General features: G+C 36.4%; 2 protein-coding genes across 2 annotated transcripts; one reads left to right on the top strand and one right to left on the bottom strand.

Moving 5' to 3' along the window:
- The first annotated feature begins 4099 nt into the window (after positions 1-4099).
- LOC126633695 (probable WRKY transcription factor 69) lies at positions 4100-7230 on the top strand. Its single transcript, XM_050304268.1, has 3 exons — positions 4100-4354; positions 4504-4647; positions 6350-7230. Exons 1-3 carry the CDS (start codon positions 4287-4289, stop codon positions 6888-6890), a joined length of 753 nt encoding a protein of 250 aa, XP_050160225.1. The 5' UTR covers positions 4100-4286; the 3' UTR covers positions 6891-7230.
- Positions 7231-12940: 5710 nt separating this feature from the next.
- LOC126583789 (ras-related protein Rab11D) lies at positions 12941-17744 on the bottom strand. Its single transcript, XM_050248310.1, has 2 exons — positions 17374-17744; positions 12941-13618 (listed from the first exon to the last, which is right to left on the bottom strand). Exons 1-2 carry the CDS (start codon positions 17592-17594, stop codon positions 13183-13185), a joined length of 657 nt encoding a protein of 218 aa, XP_050104267.1. The 5' UTR covers positions 17595-17744; the 3' UTR covers positions 12941-13182.
- Positions 17745-18816: the final 1072 nt, after the last annotated feature.

The following is an 18816-nucleotide window of genomic DNA, read 5'->3' as shown; positions in this document are numbered from 1 at the left end:
TGTGTTTGGCGTAATTACTAAATTGTCGATGTTTTTTGTTTTTATTCAATTCTGGTGAGAGAGTTGCTATAATTTTGGTTGACAAACAGAGTTTTATTAATATATAGTTTATATTATAATGTGACATACTGACAAGTGGATGTCGAGTGTGAGCTCTTAGCTTTGGCTTTTGAAGACGGTGAGTTCGATATTAAGTTAATATGACAGCCAAATTTCCCGTCACTTAGTATAAGTAGATAGTCATACTAAATTTCCCGCCACTTAGTATAAGTATATAATGTTGCATTCAAAAAATTATAGCGTAATGTATCATTAACAATACCATGGAACCAAAAATAATTCGAAATTTTTTAGAGTTGACACATAGAATTTTACCCACCAGTGATGACAATACCCTGATTAAATTGGCGAGGTACACATTTGTTCCACGCGCAGTTCAACCTTCTTGAAGACCTGAGCTGCTGACTACAACTTCTCCAAGCTTCGTTGTCCATGGCAAAGAAAAACGTTAAAGATATTAAAGATAAGATTAATAGCCAAACCACATCTTTAACACTATGTTTGGATGAGGAAAATAAACTTGAAATTTTGACAAGAGTCTGAATTCATAAATTGACATGTACAAATTTTCTTGTTTGGATTCATAAACATAGAAATTTAAAATTTTCACGTGGAAAAAAAAAACATGAAATCTGAGACGTCCAATTTCGTAGTTTAAATTCCATGTAAATAGGTGTCATTTCCAATTTCTATGAGTGAGTATTTAAAAATAACAAATTTTGTGGTCAAATGCCATAGGCAAATTCCATTGTTCTTTTAGGTTAACCAAACCGGGAAATTAACAAATTCTAGAAAATAAAATTCAGTCATTTTTAAATTTCTTAGTAATCTTAAATCTCCTCATCCAAACAGAGTGTAAAGCTTTCTTATTGAAGATCAACTCAATCAAGTAAGGAATCATAATGAAATCCAATCAAGTATACCTAGTGTTTTTTCTTCGAGATACTTCGGGATAATCCATCTAACAAATGGCACACCTTAGCCAACTGGATGTTGACTCATGGTACGGAAAACCCTACACATATGACCGGCCCTAACTCTATAAGTACCCTATTCTCCACTAATTTTGGTAAGCTTTTGCTACATAATTAAGCCCTAGAGCTCTCTTTTCATAGAAACTGACTTAAGCATCGGAGATCCATTGGCCAAATCCCCAACTCCGTAGGCATGTGGCTTCAGTCATTGATCAAAGGTGTTTAAATGTTTTGATTGTACAAATTCGTCAAGACTGAAGACGATGGATTTTTACCACCACAAATTGGTGTTTTTATTGAGAACTTGATTTAATTCTCAAAGAAGCTTTCACGATCATTTTCGAAATTTCCACCTCTTTGAATATTTTTATAGTTCACAATCTCCGAATTTTTAATTCCTTGATTCGTGTTCCCTAGAAAAAGGGAAAAAAATTGTTCGAAGTTCTAAAACCACAAGGAATGGCACTCGACATGTCTGGGTTTGCACCCACTGACGAAAGTCATGCTGCTCTTTGCGACTAAACACGGAGAATACCTAGTTCAATGAACTAATCTCCCTCTTACGTGTTTCAGATCAAAATACTTCCTAATGAAAGTTGTTCGTTTGCACAACATCTATAACATTGCCAAATGTTCATGAGATTTGGAATTCTGACCCAATGTGCATTTCCGCAGAAATACAGACAGCCGTGTTATGGGTGCCAAAACCCCATTTTCGTAGCTCGGATCGAAACGGTCTTTTCATGAAAGATGAATACATCATATACGTGGGAGTGGATGTGAATGTTTCAGGGGACTGGTGCTTGCTGTATAGAACTCATGCTGCTGGTGTGTGACTGAAATTTAGTTTCAGAAGAAGATTACATCTATAAAACGGTTGATATCATTCATCAACATAAAGATGCAGACACCACTGGTTTCCAAACAATTGTCTTGCACAAATTTCTTTCAGACCTTATATTGAATCTCAATTTAGTTTTGCCATATTCGTGGAACCAACTAGACATTCAGTGCAAACCTACACGTGTGGCAACTCTTAACACGCCTCCGCACGTGTGACGGATTTTCAAGCCTACGTGGATAACAACTAGGTGACGTGGAGCGCGTGTGGCTATTGGACTTCACACGTGGACAACCTTGCTCTGATACCATGATGAAATTGAGTTTCCATCATAAAGCCAATTGATTTTACGGTGGAACCTCAAATTCATCATGGACATTCAATGCAAACCGACAAGCTCAACAATCTCTTCGTATCCATCAGGCACAGCCGCACAAAGGACTCCACCATTAGGGGCTTGTCCGTCACCTTATCTTGGCCAGGCGCACTTAATCCCAACAACGGTTACCATACATGCAATATCCCATCAGCATAAGTTTGCTTTGATCTGTGTATTGTCATTCAGAATGTTGCGCATCTCTCCCAAAGTTGAGTCTTTCACATGTATCATGTCATAATACATCAAACCAACAAATGTTTATATTCTTTTATCTACTTTTCATTCATTTTCCAACGACCAATATGGATCATAGTTTTCCCTCAAGCACCCAGATCAAAATAGTTACATTCAGCTCAATCAACTAGACATTTGACCACCCCTTCCAAAAAACACTAGAAAAAGATAAAAGATTAAGTACTGGTTTGGTACTGAGGTGTTTTTATAAAAAGTGGGTATAAAAAAAAGATGAGCTAAAAAAGATGTTTGGTAAACACTTAAAAACAACTTATTTTCACAGTTTTGGATAAAAAAAAAAACTGAAAACATGAAGCAGCAAAAATAAACTTTGAAAAAAAGCTGAAAACTTGAAGCAGCATAAATGTTGGATTATATGTTGAATGTTGGATTATGATTTCTTGTTAAACGTTGGATCATGATTTCTTGTTAAACGTTGAATTATATGTTTAAGATAAAATTTATAAATATTTTTCTTTTAAAAATAAAGTATATTTAGTAATTCACCTTTATTTGTTAAGAAAATTAAATTAATGGCACATCTAGTATTATACCATTTTTTGTCATTTCACATGGTCACAGCTGTTTTATATAAAAGTTTATCAAACACTATAATACTGATTTTTTTTTTCCAAAAGCACTTTTACAAAAAAGTTTACCAAACATTCTACTGCTTTATTTCACAGCTGCTATTTTCACAGCACAGCAAAAGCAGTTATTTTTTTTTCAAAGCATATCAATACCAAACCAGCCATATGTATATGCCGCATTGGGCAAGACTGCTAAAGAAGCTTATAATTTCAAAGGTAATCCCCGTCAGTAGATTACCAAGCCGGTTATTTCAGTTCAGATTCCAAAGTAGTAGAAAGAATAAAGCAAAGTAGTAGAAGAAATTAAATTGCCTTTTGATTAAGCAGAAACCATAGAAGATAATAAAAGCTAGTTTGGTATTATTATGCTTTTAAATAAACTTCTTCTATTGTGCGGTGAAAATAATGATCTGTGAAATACAATATTAGAGTATTTGGTAAACTATGTTGGTAAAAAGGCTTTGAGTAGAAAAGGAATATCAAAATGTTTGGTAAACTTTTATACAAAATTGTTGTGATTATGTATAAAAACCAATTCTGGCCATCAACTCTTCCATCACAGCCAACATCCCACCTCGCCACAACAGCTCCAAATATTAAACCACAATCATAGCTCCTCCATCAAAATCCTTCAATTTTAAGAACAGTCACAGCTCCAAATATTAATTTGATGAGTTTAAGGACTAAAATTTAAGAAAAAAAATTAGAAACTCAATTTTCACTTAGAAGTAATCCCGGGACTATATCAACAATTTACTCTAATTTGTTGTCCAATCCAGTCGGATAATCCAATCATTTCTCAACTCCACAGCTACTAATGGTGAACTCAGTCCTACGATATCGTAACACACACTACAGTCCATAGTTTTAAATTTAATATACAAACATTAATTATTATATTATACTAATTAATATTATTAAATAAATTATTATATATATATATATACGGATGTTTTTTAATGCTTATTTGCTAGCACGTCCCTAATAAACTAGTAAGCTGCCCATCTGTCAACATGACGATATTAATTAAACACCCACCCTCCGTCCCAACTCCATTTCTCCCTCACTCTCTCCTCCCTTCCCAAAAACTTTCTCACCAGCCAAACACTTGTTATTCTCATTTTCCGGGAAAAAACACCTCCCATCTTATGTTCCAGTCCCATCTCAATAACATATATAACCAACAAATTAAAGTGATAAGTTAATTCATGGAGGACTCACCCTCCTCAGCCTCAGAGGACGACACACAGGTGGCCACTCCCCTGCCCAAGAAAAGGTCTCTTTTTCTGCTTTTTTTTTTCCTTCTTTTTTGGTGTTGATTTTTTATTTTTCTGGGTAAAAAGATAAAAAGGAGAAATTATTGATAATTTTGGAAATTAAATGGATCGACCGTTATGGGGTTGGGTTGGTTTGTTTCTAATTTAGGAGGGGAGTGCAGAAGAGGGTGGTGTCAGTACCGATCGGTGACGTGGAGGGATCCAAGAGCAAAGGGGAGGGGCATCCACCGTCGGATTCTTGGGCCTGGAGAAAGTACGGCCAAAAGCCCATCAAAGGCTCTCCATATCCCAGGTATTAATTCAATTCTTCTATTTATATTTTTCTGCAGATATCAAATTACAAAAATTATTATCCAAATTAAACAGTTAATTTCACAACAGAAATTACTGAAGGAAATGAAGAAAAATAAAATAATTAATGTTTTTTTAGATGAAAATTATTAAGTGATATTGCATTTGAGTTTGATAAGTGTGGTGCAATTTTCTTGTATTTGTCGCCGGCGATGTATTCTTTGGTGTCTTCATTTGTGACACTGCGGCGTATTTTAGTGTAGAGGCGGCTCTACTAAAATGCGCCTGTTGTTGTATCACGCTCTTACCAAATGCATGTCGTGAAACTCACGCACTAAATTCCAGCTCGAAAATGACATATTCTCCACCCCTTTTTAAAATAAATTAAATAATAATTGGTCTAAATAAATTTCAATCATTTTCATTTTTTATAGTTGCTTACGTAAATTTGGAAGCTCCTTATATGAATTAAAAGAACGAAAATGATTTTCACTCTTTTTTTCCTTTGACGCTCTCTATTTTTATCTATTGGCCATGTTTTAATTTATTCAATCTAGAGACATGTAAGTAGAGAAAATTGTGTATGAAAATCAAGGTTTTAAAAGACGTCTGACGCTAGTCGGACGACAGATTGGAGCCTAGTGTGTAGGTAGCTAGGTGGATTTAAGTAAATTTATGATATCTTATATATAAAAAAAGTGCCCATTTATAGTTAAAAAAGTACATAATTGTATTGGAACACATAAATTGACAAATAAAATGATACATAGATCATAAAGTATTAGACCATGTTGAAAATATAGGGAACAATCATATAATGAGTGTTCATTCAAGTATTCAACAAGTCTCTTACATTTATTGACAAAATAAAATACAAATTGAAAGTTATCGATTTTTTGTTTAAGTGAGAGTCGGAATCTAAGCAAGTTTAGGCGGGGCTAGGGGGCTTAAACAGCACTAGGCGAGAATTTTTAGAACAGTGATGAAAATTGCTTCCCTGGAAGAATGATGCTATATGAATGAGTTGTACAATTATATGAACAGATAACTTTCACATACGTTCGAACCAAAAGTAAATAAATTTCACATGGGTTGTACAATATCGTAGATCTCAAGTATATGCACTGAGAGGAAAAAAGGGAGTTTAAGAAAGGTCAATTGGTTTCTAAAAATTTACTAAATCTAGTATATTCTGGTGCTATATGTAGTAAGTAGAATGCATCTTCCCTATAGCTTCTGCATATGATTCTTTGATTTGGATTTTGGATAGAAAAGTGCTATTAACACACCAATTTTTACCTCCCACACACCCTTGTTAAACTTTGGCGATTGATCGTCTTCAATACATTCGGTCCGACGGCTGAAAATTGAAAGGAATGTGTGAGAAGTAAAAAAGAGTGTATGGACCCTTATGGATATAGATCTTGTGTAAGGTTTACGAGAAATGAACTGGATTTCGAATTTTGACCTAAGTACAAGATCATCATTAAAAACCGGAATATGTTAAACAAAATTAAAAAGTAAATCTTTTTGAAATGCCATATAAACTTATTTGTAGTTGGCACAAAATATGCTTGCAAATCAACTACAAATTAACATCTTTTATATGGATGGCTTTTGTTTTAATTGCTTGTTGTATTGCTTGTTGTTTACCACTAATTTAATTGAATCCACACTTGGCTGGTATCTTTTGAAATTTGTAGGGGATATTATCGATGTAGTAGTTCCAAAGGATGCCCTGCAAGAAAACAAGTGGAGAGAAGCCGTCTGAACCCCACAATGCTCATAGTCACCTATGTTTGTGACCACAACCACCCCATGCCCACCACCAAAGCCAACCAATCCTCCTCTGTAACCCCCACCACCATCACCGCTACCGCTACATCACCCACCACCGAATCCGAACTTCCGGCCAAAACCGAGGAGCTCACAATCTTCACAAGCCAAGTCGACCTTGATCTCAGCGACGACTCGCCCACATTACTTAGCGACTTTGGTTGGTTTAATGATGCGGCATCAACAGTTGTACTGGAAAGTCCAATTTGCTTAGGAAATAGTAGTTGCATGAATAATGATGTGGCGACGAGGTTGAAAGACGAGGACGAGTATTTGTTCGCTGATCTCGGCGAGTTACCCGAGGGTTCAGTGATTTTCCGGCATAGGAATAGGATGGTGGAATCAGACGACCAAAATCGGAGATGTAGTTTAAGTGCGGTGGTTCCCTATTGTAGTAATACAGGATAAGACTGTAGGACTAGTTGGTAGCTTCGTTACGACAGTGAAATCCTTCTGGAGTAATGTTAAAGCCAGGAACCACATTTTCTAACCACAGTTGGCCATATGAAATGGTTATTACATCCATTATGATGACTGAGGTTAGTTACACATATTAACCGTGGCTTAAAAAATGTGATCTCTTTGTATTACTCGAGATCGAGGGTGAATATAACTTTTTCTAATACTAATTAGCCAAGAACAGTCATTTTTAAAGGGAGGTGATTTTCACACTCCTTATTTACATCTCCTTTTTAATAATTTTTTAGTGTGTGTGAAAGGTACAAGGATAAATTAGATTCTCATTCCTTATTTTCATCTCTCATTATTTTTTTTTGTCAAACGATAGATTTTGTTAGATTATATATTAGTTTAGTCACCGACTGAGTTTGAACCCACGTCATCATACAATGACTCAATTCCTTTTCATCACTATGGTAAATAACCACTTGCTCATTTCTTATTAATTGAGATCTAATTTCTTTTTTGTTTTTATCAAAGTCCTTTGACTTTTGTCCATGTCATTATTTGATTAATAAATAATTTACATGTATTCATATGTTGTTTATCATTTGTAATTATATATTTTTAGTATTTTGTTTTATATATTTTTATTTTTAATTTGTACCAACTCTATAAGTTTGTACCAATATTCTTTTTATTTTTAATTTGTACCAACTCTATAAGTTTATTTTTAATACGTACCCATAGTTTTCAATTTAATTTGTAATCATATTTTGTTGGTGTACTCATGTTAATTACATGTATTCCTCTTCATTTGTAAGCGAGAGGTCTTAGGTTCGATTCTCACCAAATACAAAGTTGAACCATATTATTATGGCAAGCTCATTGTAAAGCTTAGTCTATTCCACCACCCCATTAGTGCAACACGAATGATAAAATGGTTTGGGATCTGTCTCATAATGATGAGTTTTATGTTAAGAGCGTACGTGGATTGAAAACAATAATGTACACAATCAGGTCTGGCAAAAGGTCCTGAATAAGATGTGGAAGTTATATATTCCTTCTAAAGTCAAGATGTTTGACTGGCTGCTTATTCATGGTAGGCATAATACTAGGAAGCGGATGAACAAATTCGTTAAGGATATCCCTATTGATTGTCTTATATGCAAATCCACTGCTGAGGATCAAACTCATCTATTTCTTTTGTGGAACCATGCGCATTTAGTTTGGAATTATTAACGAAAATATTAGATCAAATGCGGGAATAGGTTTCAACGAGTGGTTAGACAACCTATCCTCCTCAGACATGAATGAGTTAAGCGATTTAAGTAAAGTTCTTACCATCTGTTGGCAGATATGGAATGATCGCAACAATGTAATTTTTCGTCAGGAGACTCCTAGTCCTACAAGGACACATATCATTGCTTTGAGCGTTGGTCAAGAGTTTTTCAAAGCTAACTTTTGGGTGTTTTCTACTAGGAACCTTGATAATTTCCCCATTATTAAGTGACATCCTCCGAACAAAGGCTTTGTAAAGCTTAACTTTGATGGTTCTGTCAGCAATGCCAAGGCTGGAGCCGGTTTTGTGGTTCGAAATGAAGATGGCCTTGTTATTGGAGCAGGGCCTTCAATTTGAATGGTGCAATCATCAATGAAGCAGAGGCTAGAGCTTTAAAGAAGGGTCTCGCATATATCAAGAGGAAAGGCTTCAACAAGGTTCTTTAAAGGAGGGTCTTGCATATATCAAGAGGAAAGGCTACAACAAAGTTGTTATTGAAGGAGATTCCAAGCTCATCATTGGGGTGCTTTAAGGGACGGTCGAACCTCTATGGAATATTCGCACTTGCCTGGATGACATTAAATGACACACCCCGACCCGGAATGTCCACAAGAACTTCGAATCGAGTTGTGCTGGGCGACACCTGAAAGGTGACGAAGCCATAAAGTGTGAAGATGTGGAAAAATATGAATAAATTTGAACCTAAGAGTGCCTAAATATCAGAGTGCGCTGGTGAGAGGGAATGAACCCACTTCACACGTGACGTTAGAGCATAAGTAAGTACAGTATAACGGATAAGGATTATACCCTCAGAAGTAGCCTTATATCCTGAGATTGCCAAGAATCCTCGTCGATACGAACATTCAGCAATTAAAACCTAGAGGGGTGCAAAACAGAAGATGTGAGTGGGTAAAAACAAAACATTTGAAACCATAATTATCTTTGTAATAACCCCTCTTTGTAAAACCGTATAATTTTTTAGAATTCACCATGTATAAGTATGATATCAAATGTACGCTAACTTTAAATCCAGAAGTATACCACAACATAGCAGCTCAACAGCAATATAAATAATCATGTGCTTAATAATCCATACTAGTACATAAGTCGGAATTACCTATAGTGACCTGTACGACTACAACCATATCTCATCAATCAATGCTAGCTCATAAGTCGGAGTCACCTATAGTGACATGTACGACTTATCCATATCTCATCCCATATGCTAGCTCATAAGTCGGAGTCACCTCTTGTGACCTGTACAACTTATCCATATCTCATCAAGTCGGAATCACCTATGGTGACCTGTACGACTACAACCATATCTCATCAATCAATGCTAGCTCATAAGTCAGAGTCACCTATAGTGACCTGTACGACTTATCCATATCTCATCACATATGCTAGCTCATAAGTCGGAGTCACCTCTTTTGACCTGTACGACTTATCCATATCTCAATAAGTATACATGCACACGAGTCGGAACCACCTAAAGTGGTTTGTACGACAAAACTGGGTGTAAATAAATACGCTCAAGTGCTACGATCACATGAAGACTGTGCGAATAATCGCGGGTCACCTACAAGTCGGAACCACCTAAAGTGGTATGTACGACATGACTGTGCACCTACCTTAGATCCAAGGTGAGCGTAAGGTGCAGGAGGTAAACATCACGTGAATGATTGTGCCCTGGCCGCAATCGGGAGCACTAACATCGGGGTGCAGGTTTATGAGCTCTCAATGCATCTCAACATAACATGTACGATTCATGGGCAACCCGTACGATAGTGTTGGAGTTGCTTAAAATATTATATAGTCATGCCATAACTCCAACATTTCAACTACCATAAACTCACCTGAACTTACTTGGGTGTCCTGTGTTCACCTTTGCACTTCAAGCGTTCACAATAATTATGTGCAGGTAATATACATATAGATAAACCATGATGCAATCTAATACTCAACCATGTTATAGCATTTTCAATCATATACATACATATATATACATACATATATATAATGGCATAAAAATGCATAAGCTGTAATGCCTTACTCCTGACCTATTTATTTTCGGGAATAATTATCGGTGATAAGCCCAACTAGACACTAGTTTAATTAAATATCATTAATTACGTTTCCGTACTTCAAATTCTTGATTCTTTACACATTGATTTATGACTAACATTTAACCACTAATTCATAAGGTTAAATCTCACATTTTCCACCAATGTCCCTCACATTACTCAATCCACTAAACAAGGCTATTGTCTCAATTATTTAGTCTCATTTATTGTATGGTTGCATCTAACGTCTCGTTCGACTGCCTACGTACCCTAAATAAGGATCAAGCCATTCGTATTTCACAATAATTACTTCAAAACATTCATAGTAATCGTAAGCAATAATCAATTTATAAACGTTTATGGAATTATCAATTATATATATATATATATATATATATATATATAATCTACGATAGAAAGGAAAAGTCTCACTCACTTGGAGTTTATGCTACAACTTCCTAGCACACACATAGAGGCGTCACGAATGATCGGCGCATGTGACCAAGGCCAATATGGCCGAGAAACACCTCAATTTTACATAAATCAGTCGGAAACCCTAAAGAGGGTGTGTTTCGATTCGACCTCCATGCTCACTCTGACGCCTCCACAAGTGTTTGGGCTTTGTTCCTGAGGTTGAGGGGAGTCTATGGGTGGTGGTAATTGGTTGGGTTAGCTTCAATTTTTACGGATTGTTGTCATACACCCACACGGCCCACCGTCGGTTTTTCCTTCAAAATACCACCAAATTCTTCTAATTTTGGGATGAAAATGGAAGGGAGAGGGTTAGGGTGGTACTTCCAGTAGTGATTCAACACAATTCACAGGGAATTGGCCGGAAAATGCACGGATTTGGCCTTGATACTTGGCCGGGTCGCACAGGTCAAGGAGAAGACCCGATTTCTCTCTCCTTCTCACCTTCCCTCCTTTCCCTCCTTTCTCTTCTCTCTGGTTGGTCAATCTCCTTTCTTCCTCTCCTCTGATTGGGCAGCAGCCCTTCTTTCTGCTCTCTCCCGTTCCCCCCTTCTTCTTTCTCTTCTTTTTTTTTTCCTCAATTCTTACCAAAGTTACTCTTAAAATGATGTAATGGTACTTAAAAAAATATAAAATAATAAATGGTAATATCAATACCCCAATCTGCTTCTACTTGCGTCTACGCGGCCGTATTGTCGAGTACTACAGAAATACGCTAAAGGAATATTTCATACATCTCACTATACGTTTGTCAACGTAAGTCAATACCCTCGCCTCTAAGGGCATTTTCGTAACACCATTAAAATTTATAAAATTCTAGAATTAGGGACGGGTTGTCACATTAAATGGTTCACTTCAGCTTGTTCGTTAGTGATTTGAAAGCATACCTTTAGGGAAGCAAATTTTCTAGAGGATGCCTTTGCTAAGTAGGGGCTTATTAGTAGCAATAGTCATTACTGGGAGTATTGTATTCCTAATTTTGCTCATTCTGCCTTCTTATTCAACTCTTTAGGCAGTGATTGTAAGCATGATTTCTCGTTTTAAGGCATATTTTTCCGATAAAAAAAAATTAATTTCTTAAAATATATTAATAATCACGTGAGTACATTTTTTTTTTTGGCTAGAACTATGTGAACAATATTACTTTATAATTAATTTTTAGGTAATTACTATAAAAAAATTATTGGAATTTGTTTAAATTTCATCATTATGGGATATTGAATGCATAAATGCAGGAGTTAAATCCCTTAAATGATTCTAGTGACCTCAATCAAACTATTTAAACAGACAAGGTTTTATTCTAACATTTAAGTTGACTAAGGACTGGATTCAACATGATGTGTGAATTTTAAAAAAGGAAAACTAATAAAAAGGGCTTGAAAACTTTGAGTTTTAACGATAATGACAAAATAAAAGGTAAAGTGAATAGTACCAGGATTGACCTTTTAGTGTAAAAATGTGATTTTTTGTTAAAGTGAATAGTATCATGGCTTTTCGTTAAAGTTCTGTTTTAAAAATCACCACCTTTTTTTTTTTTTTTAAATCTACACTAAGGGAGTGAGAAGTGGGCTAAATCTCACAATGAGTTAGTAATAATGTGGTTCAAATTCATCTTTGGCGAGAATCGAACATAAAACCCCCTACTTATAAGTGAAGAGAAATACCACTAAATCGTAGCACTAATTGGTAATATTACTCTTGAATTCTTGTTTCTACACAAGCGGCATTGGATAAGAAGGGAATTACATACAACAATTAAGGTCCAAAATAAATGTTCTTAGCCACTTGATTGAGATAAAAGCCCTTTTTATTTTATTTTATTTTATTTATGTATTGCTTTGTTTTGTTATCATTCAAGTCTAAAATGACAAACACAAGGACTTCCCTAAACAAGAAGAAAAATTGGAACATCATTTTCCGCCTGTGATTTTTATTGTTATCAATACTTGTCCTTGTACATTTGTGTACTAGATTTTTATACGATTGCCGACCGGATCCAAAGGATAACACTCTTATAATCTAAATAACATCATCCATGAGATCATGCATCATATGCGCATACGCAACTGACCATGGCACAACACTAAACCCCGTAAATTCATAATTTTGCTCGAAAGGTCTTCTAGCCCAGGCCTTTGGGGCCTAGTCTGGTTTATTACGGGGTTTTTTTCTTCGTTTTTCGCTCTTTTCCTCCTGAGAGAACCAAGTTTCATGGTTTTTGCAAGTACACAAATGGTCATAAGTTCTGGCAAATATGATCCGGAGGCCACAAGTTCTGGTATAAAAAGAAACGAAACCACCTAACGTTCAATATACAGACCCTGACCTGGCCTATTAGGCAAATCTAGCTAACAATATATCTGAAAATAACTAGTTTCTTAGTCTAACGACAGATTACCAGTGATCATATACAATGTGCAGGATGAAAGGAAAACCCGAAAAAGAAAAAAAATTGTGAAAAGCACCAGCAGGAAAATTACCAATTCTAGCTTGAGCAGCATCCAATTCTCTTGAAAACAGAACCATCATCTTTGACATTTATGGTCTGTCCTTTAGATGGAACAGCAGAAGCGCTTCCATTGTTGCCTGCCTCGACTGCCCTCTTGCTTACCACCCGGTATATTTGAGTCAAGACTTCGGTAAATGCACTGTCTACGTTGGTTGCTTCCAACGCAGAAGTTTCCATGAAGTAGAGGGACTCTCTTTCGGCAAAAGATTTACCATCCTCTGTTGAGACAGCCACCAGATGGCGAAGATCTGATTTGTTGCCAATGAGCATCACTACAATGTTGGGGTCCGTATGGTCCCTCAGTTCCTTCAACCACCTTGCTACATTCTCAAATGTGGCATGCCGAGTGACATCATACACTAACAAAGCACCAATAGCCCCTCGGTAGTATGCGCTTGTAATGGCACGGTACCTATAACAATGTGGAATTTAGTGGAAACTACGTAATTTAGAACTAAACAGCAATTTTACAACTTCAAATGTAGCTAAGGGACCATTTGACCCCGCAATGGATGTAATTTCCGCTTGAACATGACGCCCAATGTGAGGGAGATTCAGACCAAGGCAATATATATGCAATTACCACTTTTACCCCAAATATAACTCCAAATATTACAGCTCTTTTTTTGGTCAAGAACTATTTACAGCTATGCAAGCAGAACGAGAATTGGGATGAAAAATCAGGTTTTTTATAGATACCATACCAAAACAAGATCATGAAATGGTGAAAATAAAATGCCCTGATGACAGTTAGCTTCCTGAACAGGGAAACAACAATGCACATAGTATTAGAGACCTCTATGGTCTAGCAACCACTACAGTAACTCGCAGTAATCAGTGTAGCATATACCGAACGACGGAATACACAAAACACTCCAATCCTGAGCAGTATCAATATTTAGATTAGCCAGCTGATTTATCTTTCCCTCATTGGACCTTGTGAGCCATAATGTGTATACATATGACATGAAACTAATCGGTAACTTTCGCATTTTCAGCAAAACTTTATGAAAGTCAAAAGCAGTTGCAAACGATACTTGGGCAAACACTTCTTGTACCACGACAATTAACTCATAGGTCAGAAGTCTGGTCATAACAAAAGCCAGAAACACAGTGAGCTCAAAACCAATCAGTTTTCGCAAAGCAAACATGTCATAAGCCAAAGCTTGTTTCCATGAAATTAGGCAAAAATAATTACCTATCAAGGCACTGCAGAGTTGCATTACAATTCAACAAAACTCAAAACTGAAAATTTTCAAATTCCTTTTATTTTCCTCTGAGGATTGGTTTGTAGGCAATATTCTATCCAAATATAGTTCAAGCATGCCTCTTCTGTGGTGAGGCGATGGAAGATATTGACCATTTTTCAAATAGTATCTTTTCGTGAGAGGTCTCAGGATGTGTTGACATGGCCTGCCCAAACACCCTAAACACAAACTTACCTTTTTCTTGATTGGGTTCTACATAGAAAGAACAAGCAACAAGAAGCAGGAAATGACTATTAATTTGTCGGAAAAACTGTTGGTGTGTAAGCAGCTATGGGAAATATGCAATGATACTGTTGCTAATAATTGTCTTGCAACTTCACCATAAGATACAACACCACACAATACAGAAAAACCAAACACATCTCCTCCCCAAGGCCGGCCCAGAGTTTTTTGGTGCCTGGGGTGAACGCTAAAAATGTGCCTTTTTCAATACGAAAACATATATTTAAAAATATTCAATGAGGTTTGGAACCCAGTCGAAGCTAAGTGGGCTAGGCCCTCAAGCCCATGAGGGTGTTTTGCTCTACATCACCAACATTTTCCTTTACATCAATATGGTCATCACTAACATCTTAATTCTTCACCAACATCACTTTCTATAAAATTTTCAACAGACTCATTCTTTTTAGAAAAAAATTTAGGCCTAATCGGATAAATGGTCCCCGTGGTGATAAGGTATTCGGATGATAGTCCCTGTGGTAAAAAAATTCGGATTTAAACCCCTGTGGTATAAGTTTATTAGTATAGGATGCAGCTATGGGTCTAAAGAATGCACGCTTGTCTCATTTTTTAGTATAGGATGCAGCTCTTTATTATTCATCTAGTAACCAATTGCATAGTATTTACTTCACATCCTAATATATCTTACTACTAAACATGCTGCCAGCTGCTTTTCGGTGCCTTACACCTATAACATGTCCACTAAGACATATTATAGTGCTTTGCATAGGACTCATAGTAATTTGCCTAACAAACACTTATCAGGGTGCACATGGCATGGAAATTTACTATCTAATACATTTTCAAAGAGTAAGATAACATCACCAGAAATCTCAGTTTCTCTCCAGTTAATAGCCTTGGAAGGATTAAAGAACACAATCTAATATCCTAAGAAATCTCAGTTTCTCTCCAGTTCATAGCCTTCGAAGGATTAAAGAACACAATCTAACATCCTAAGTTGCTGCTGCTGTCTTCTTCTTCAATGTACAGAAGAGACAGCATTGACATATCAAGGACGGATGGGGAGGATGCGGACTTGTGTTCTAGAAACTTAAGAATATTGAAAGCACAGTAAACAATAAGTTAGATGTCATCCTAATTCCTAATCAGTTGCATGGTAAAGATTTACTGATCTATCCTATAATCAGAAAACCAATTGCTTGAACCATTACGCAACTTAATGCCATATAAATTGTCCAAATATTATGACGCATATTGGAAGAGACTCTAAGAAAAGACTTAGAGTACTTGGATCTAACGGAGGACATGACACAAAACCGAGCGCAATGGCGTTCTAGGATTCATATAGCCGACCCCACTTAGTGGGAAAAGGCTTTGTTGTTGTTGTTGTTGTTGTATATTGCTTTAATATTAACAGAAGAAGAAACTATATAAACCAGTTCTGAATGATTGCAACTGTTTGCCAGGCTTCACGAAATTGGCCATAAATTACACCGGAATTTCAACACATTTACGCATGACTAAGTGAAATATAATCATTAATTGTATTTGTATGTTAAAGTATCTATAAGAAATGTAAAGTGCAACATGAAGATACGAAATTCAAAACTCCTAGATAGTAGATACTAAAACCCCAGGCAGAAACAAAACTAAAGGCAGTAGGAGATGTAGCTAACCGTATAGGAGGCTATTCGCAACTATATGATTAGAGCAAGCACCATTTCAAATCATAAGCACGTTTAGTATCAAGTTCTTCACTTTCATATAACAGAATATCTTCCTCAAACAATTATATATACAAGTATCAAACTATCCTTTCCCCAAGAACAATAGGACTGCAATAATCCGCGTATGCAAAACTCCACGAAACTACAGGTAAAAAGAGTAAATTGTAGCTATGGTCCCTTAACTTTAACTCAATTGGAGCAATGGTCCCTTAACTAAAAATCTATTACCATTGGTCCCTCAACTCATCAAAATGTGCAGCTATGGTCCCTCAACTAAAAATCATTTATCATTGGTCCCTCAACTTTAATTCAACTAGAGAAATGGTCCCTTAACTTTAACCCAATTGTAGCATTGGTCCTTCCAACATAACTCGTTTTGACAAAAATTTTGACATAGTTGATGAAAATGACCATAATTACACTTTGATGAGTTGAGGGACCCTAATTATATAAATGGTTATTCCAACATAACTTATTTTGACAAAATTGATGAAAATGACTATAGCTACACATTTTGATAAGTTGAGGGACCAATGATAATGGATTTTTAGTTGAGGGACCATTACTCCAATTTCATTAAAATTGAGGGAGCATCGCTACAATTTACTCAGGTAAAAATTCAAAATAAATGTCTAATACTTAGGGAGACAGAGAAAAACACCATAACCCCATGAAATTTCTGAAAAAAAAAAAAAGAAAACTCTTTTGACAAAACCGAGTTTCGGGTTTCTCTTGTTCACCTCAGATATCAATACCCTCATACAAAATAATCTGTCAAGTCTTCACAAATAAATAATCCGAAGAAACTGAAAGAGTAACCCAACCAACTACTGAGCATGCAATACGATCAAACTCGAACCAAGATATTATATATCAAAATTTTCCCAAGTATATATAATCAGCAAAAAGTATCAAAACCCAAATCACAAAAACAAACAATATAGAGAATACTGAGAGGAAAAAAGGAAAAAAGAAAGAGGAGAAACAGTCACCTTTCTTGGCCAGCAGTGTCCCAAATCTGAGCTTTGATGAGCTTTGCATCAACAGTCAAAGTTTTAGTGGCAAATTCGACCCCGATAGTAGACTTGGACTCCAAATTAAACTCGTTCCTGGTGAACCTAGAAAGCAGGTTCGATTTTCCCACCCCAGAATCCCCAATCAATACCAGCTTGAACAAGTAATCATACTCGTCGTCACCTTTGTATCCCGCCATCTAATGATTCAATATCAAATATTCAAATCAATACATAATATATATATATACATATGTATGTATACTTCTTCTTGCCTCTTGAGAGAGAGAAGAGACAGCTTTTTTCTTGGTTTGGTCTAACAAGCGTTGAAGATTGGCATCATCGGGGATATGGTGGTCTTTAAATAATTTTTTTATTTTTAAGAAAGACAAAGATTTGGGTTTATAACTCTCAAGAGTTTTCACTTTACTGGCAGCCTAAGAAATTTAAAGGTAAATGCATATCAAATTTTTTAAATCAAATGATATGTCACTAATAAGAAGTAATCATGTTAATTCATATTTAATTAATAATTTAATCATCTACAATCACATTATTTAATTTTCAAATTTGGTTAAAAAAAATTAGATAAATTACATTTTACCCTCTCAAGTTTGAGTACAATTGCAATACCTTACAACATCTTTAAAATATTTCAATTTCATACATTTACTTATAATTTTATTTCAATTTCATACATCTATTAGAAAATTAGTTAAGTAAACCTTTAAGTGATGATGTGGCAAATATGGGATCCACATTTGTGCTAATATGGTTGCCAACTTTGTGGATTTAAAATATAATAATTTACCCTATTATTAAAAAAAAAACAAAACAAAACCAAACCCCATCTTCCTTCCCGACCCCTTCCCCCTCCCCACAACCCAAACCCCCCATCCCACTCCACCCCACCCTCCCTCACAACCCCCCACCCCACCCCATCCTCCCCCGCAACCCCCCACCCCAAATTGACAAGGGGATCTGGGCAATCACCCTCGTCCTCCTCTCCCTTTACCTCACCTCCCACCACCACTCCCGGGCCTAGAAGGCCCAGCTCAAGCCCGCCGTTGCCGTCCAGATGGTTCCCCAAGGTCCAATTTATCCCCAAGTTCTCCGAACCACATCCACCACTTTGACGGTTTTCAAGTGGAACAAGTCGCCATGGCCTGTAGTAATCTTTCCTTTCTCACCTTCATTCTTCACATTCTCGGTGACTAAGTTCATCGCCGGAGTCACGGTATCACAATCCACGAATCTCTGGATATGATTAGGGTTTGAGCCTCGATGGAGTTTCCATGGGCCGAGTCATTCAATGAGCTGGATTTTAGGAAGAAGGTGGAGGTGAAGAGAGTGAAAAAGAGGGAGAAGGTGGAGAAGGTGGAGAAGGTGGGTCGGGGAGGTGAAGAGGGAGGAGTGGGTTTT

This window comes from Malus sylvestris, chromosome 9 (genome assembly GCF_916048215.2).
Source record: "Malus sylvestris chromosome 9, drMalSylv7.2, whole genome shotgun sequence".
NCBI classification, from domain to species: domain Eukaryota; kingdom Viridiplantae; phylum Streptophyta; class Magnoliopsida; order Rosales; family Rosaceae; genus Malus; species Malus sylvestris.
This window is presented reverse-complemented; position numbering and strand designations above follow the sequence as displayed.

Bases quoted from the DNA above. Each gene is read 5' to 3' on its own strand.
- LOC126633695 (XM_050304268.1), top strand. From the start codon at position 4,287: ATGGAGGACTCACCCTCCTCAGCCTCAGAGGACGACACACAGGTGGCC. The intron at 4,355-4,503 runs GTCTCTTTTTCT...TTTCTAATTTAG, and splicing joins ACTCCCCTGCCCAAGAAAAG to GAGGGGAGTGCAGAAGAGGG. The intron at 4,648-6,349 runs GTATTAATTCAA...TGAAATTTGTAG, and splicing joins AAAGGCTCTCCATATCCCAG to GGGATATTATCGATGTAGTA.
- LOC126583789 (XM_050248310.1), bottom strand. From the start codon at position 17,594: ATGGCGGGATACAAAGGTGACGACGAGTATGATTACTTGTTCAAGCTG. The intron at 13,619-17,373 runs GTGACTGTTTCT...ACATTGTTATAG, and splicing joins GACACTGCTGGCCAAGAAAG to GTACCGTGCCATTACAAGCG.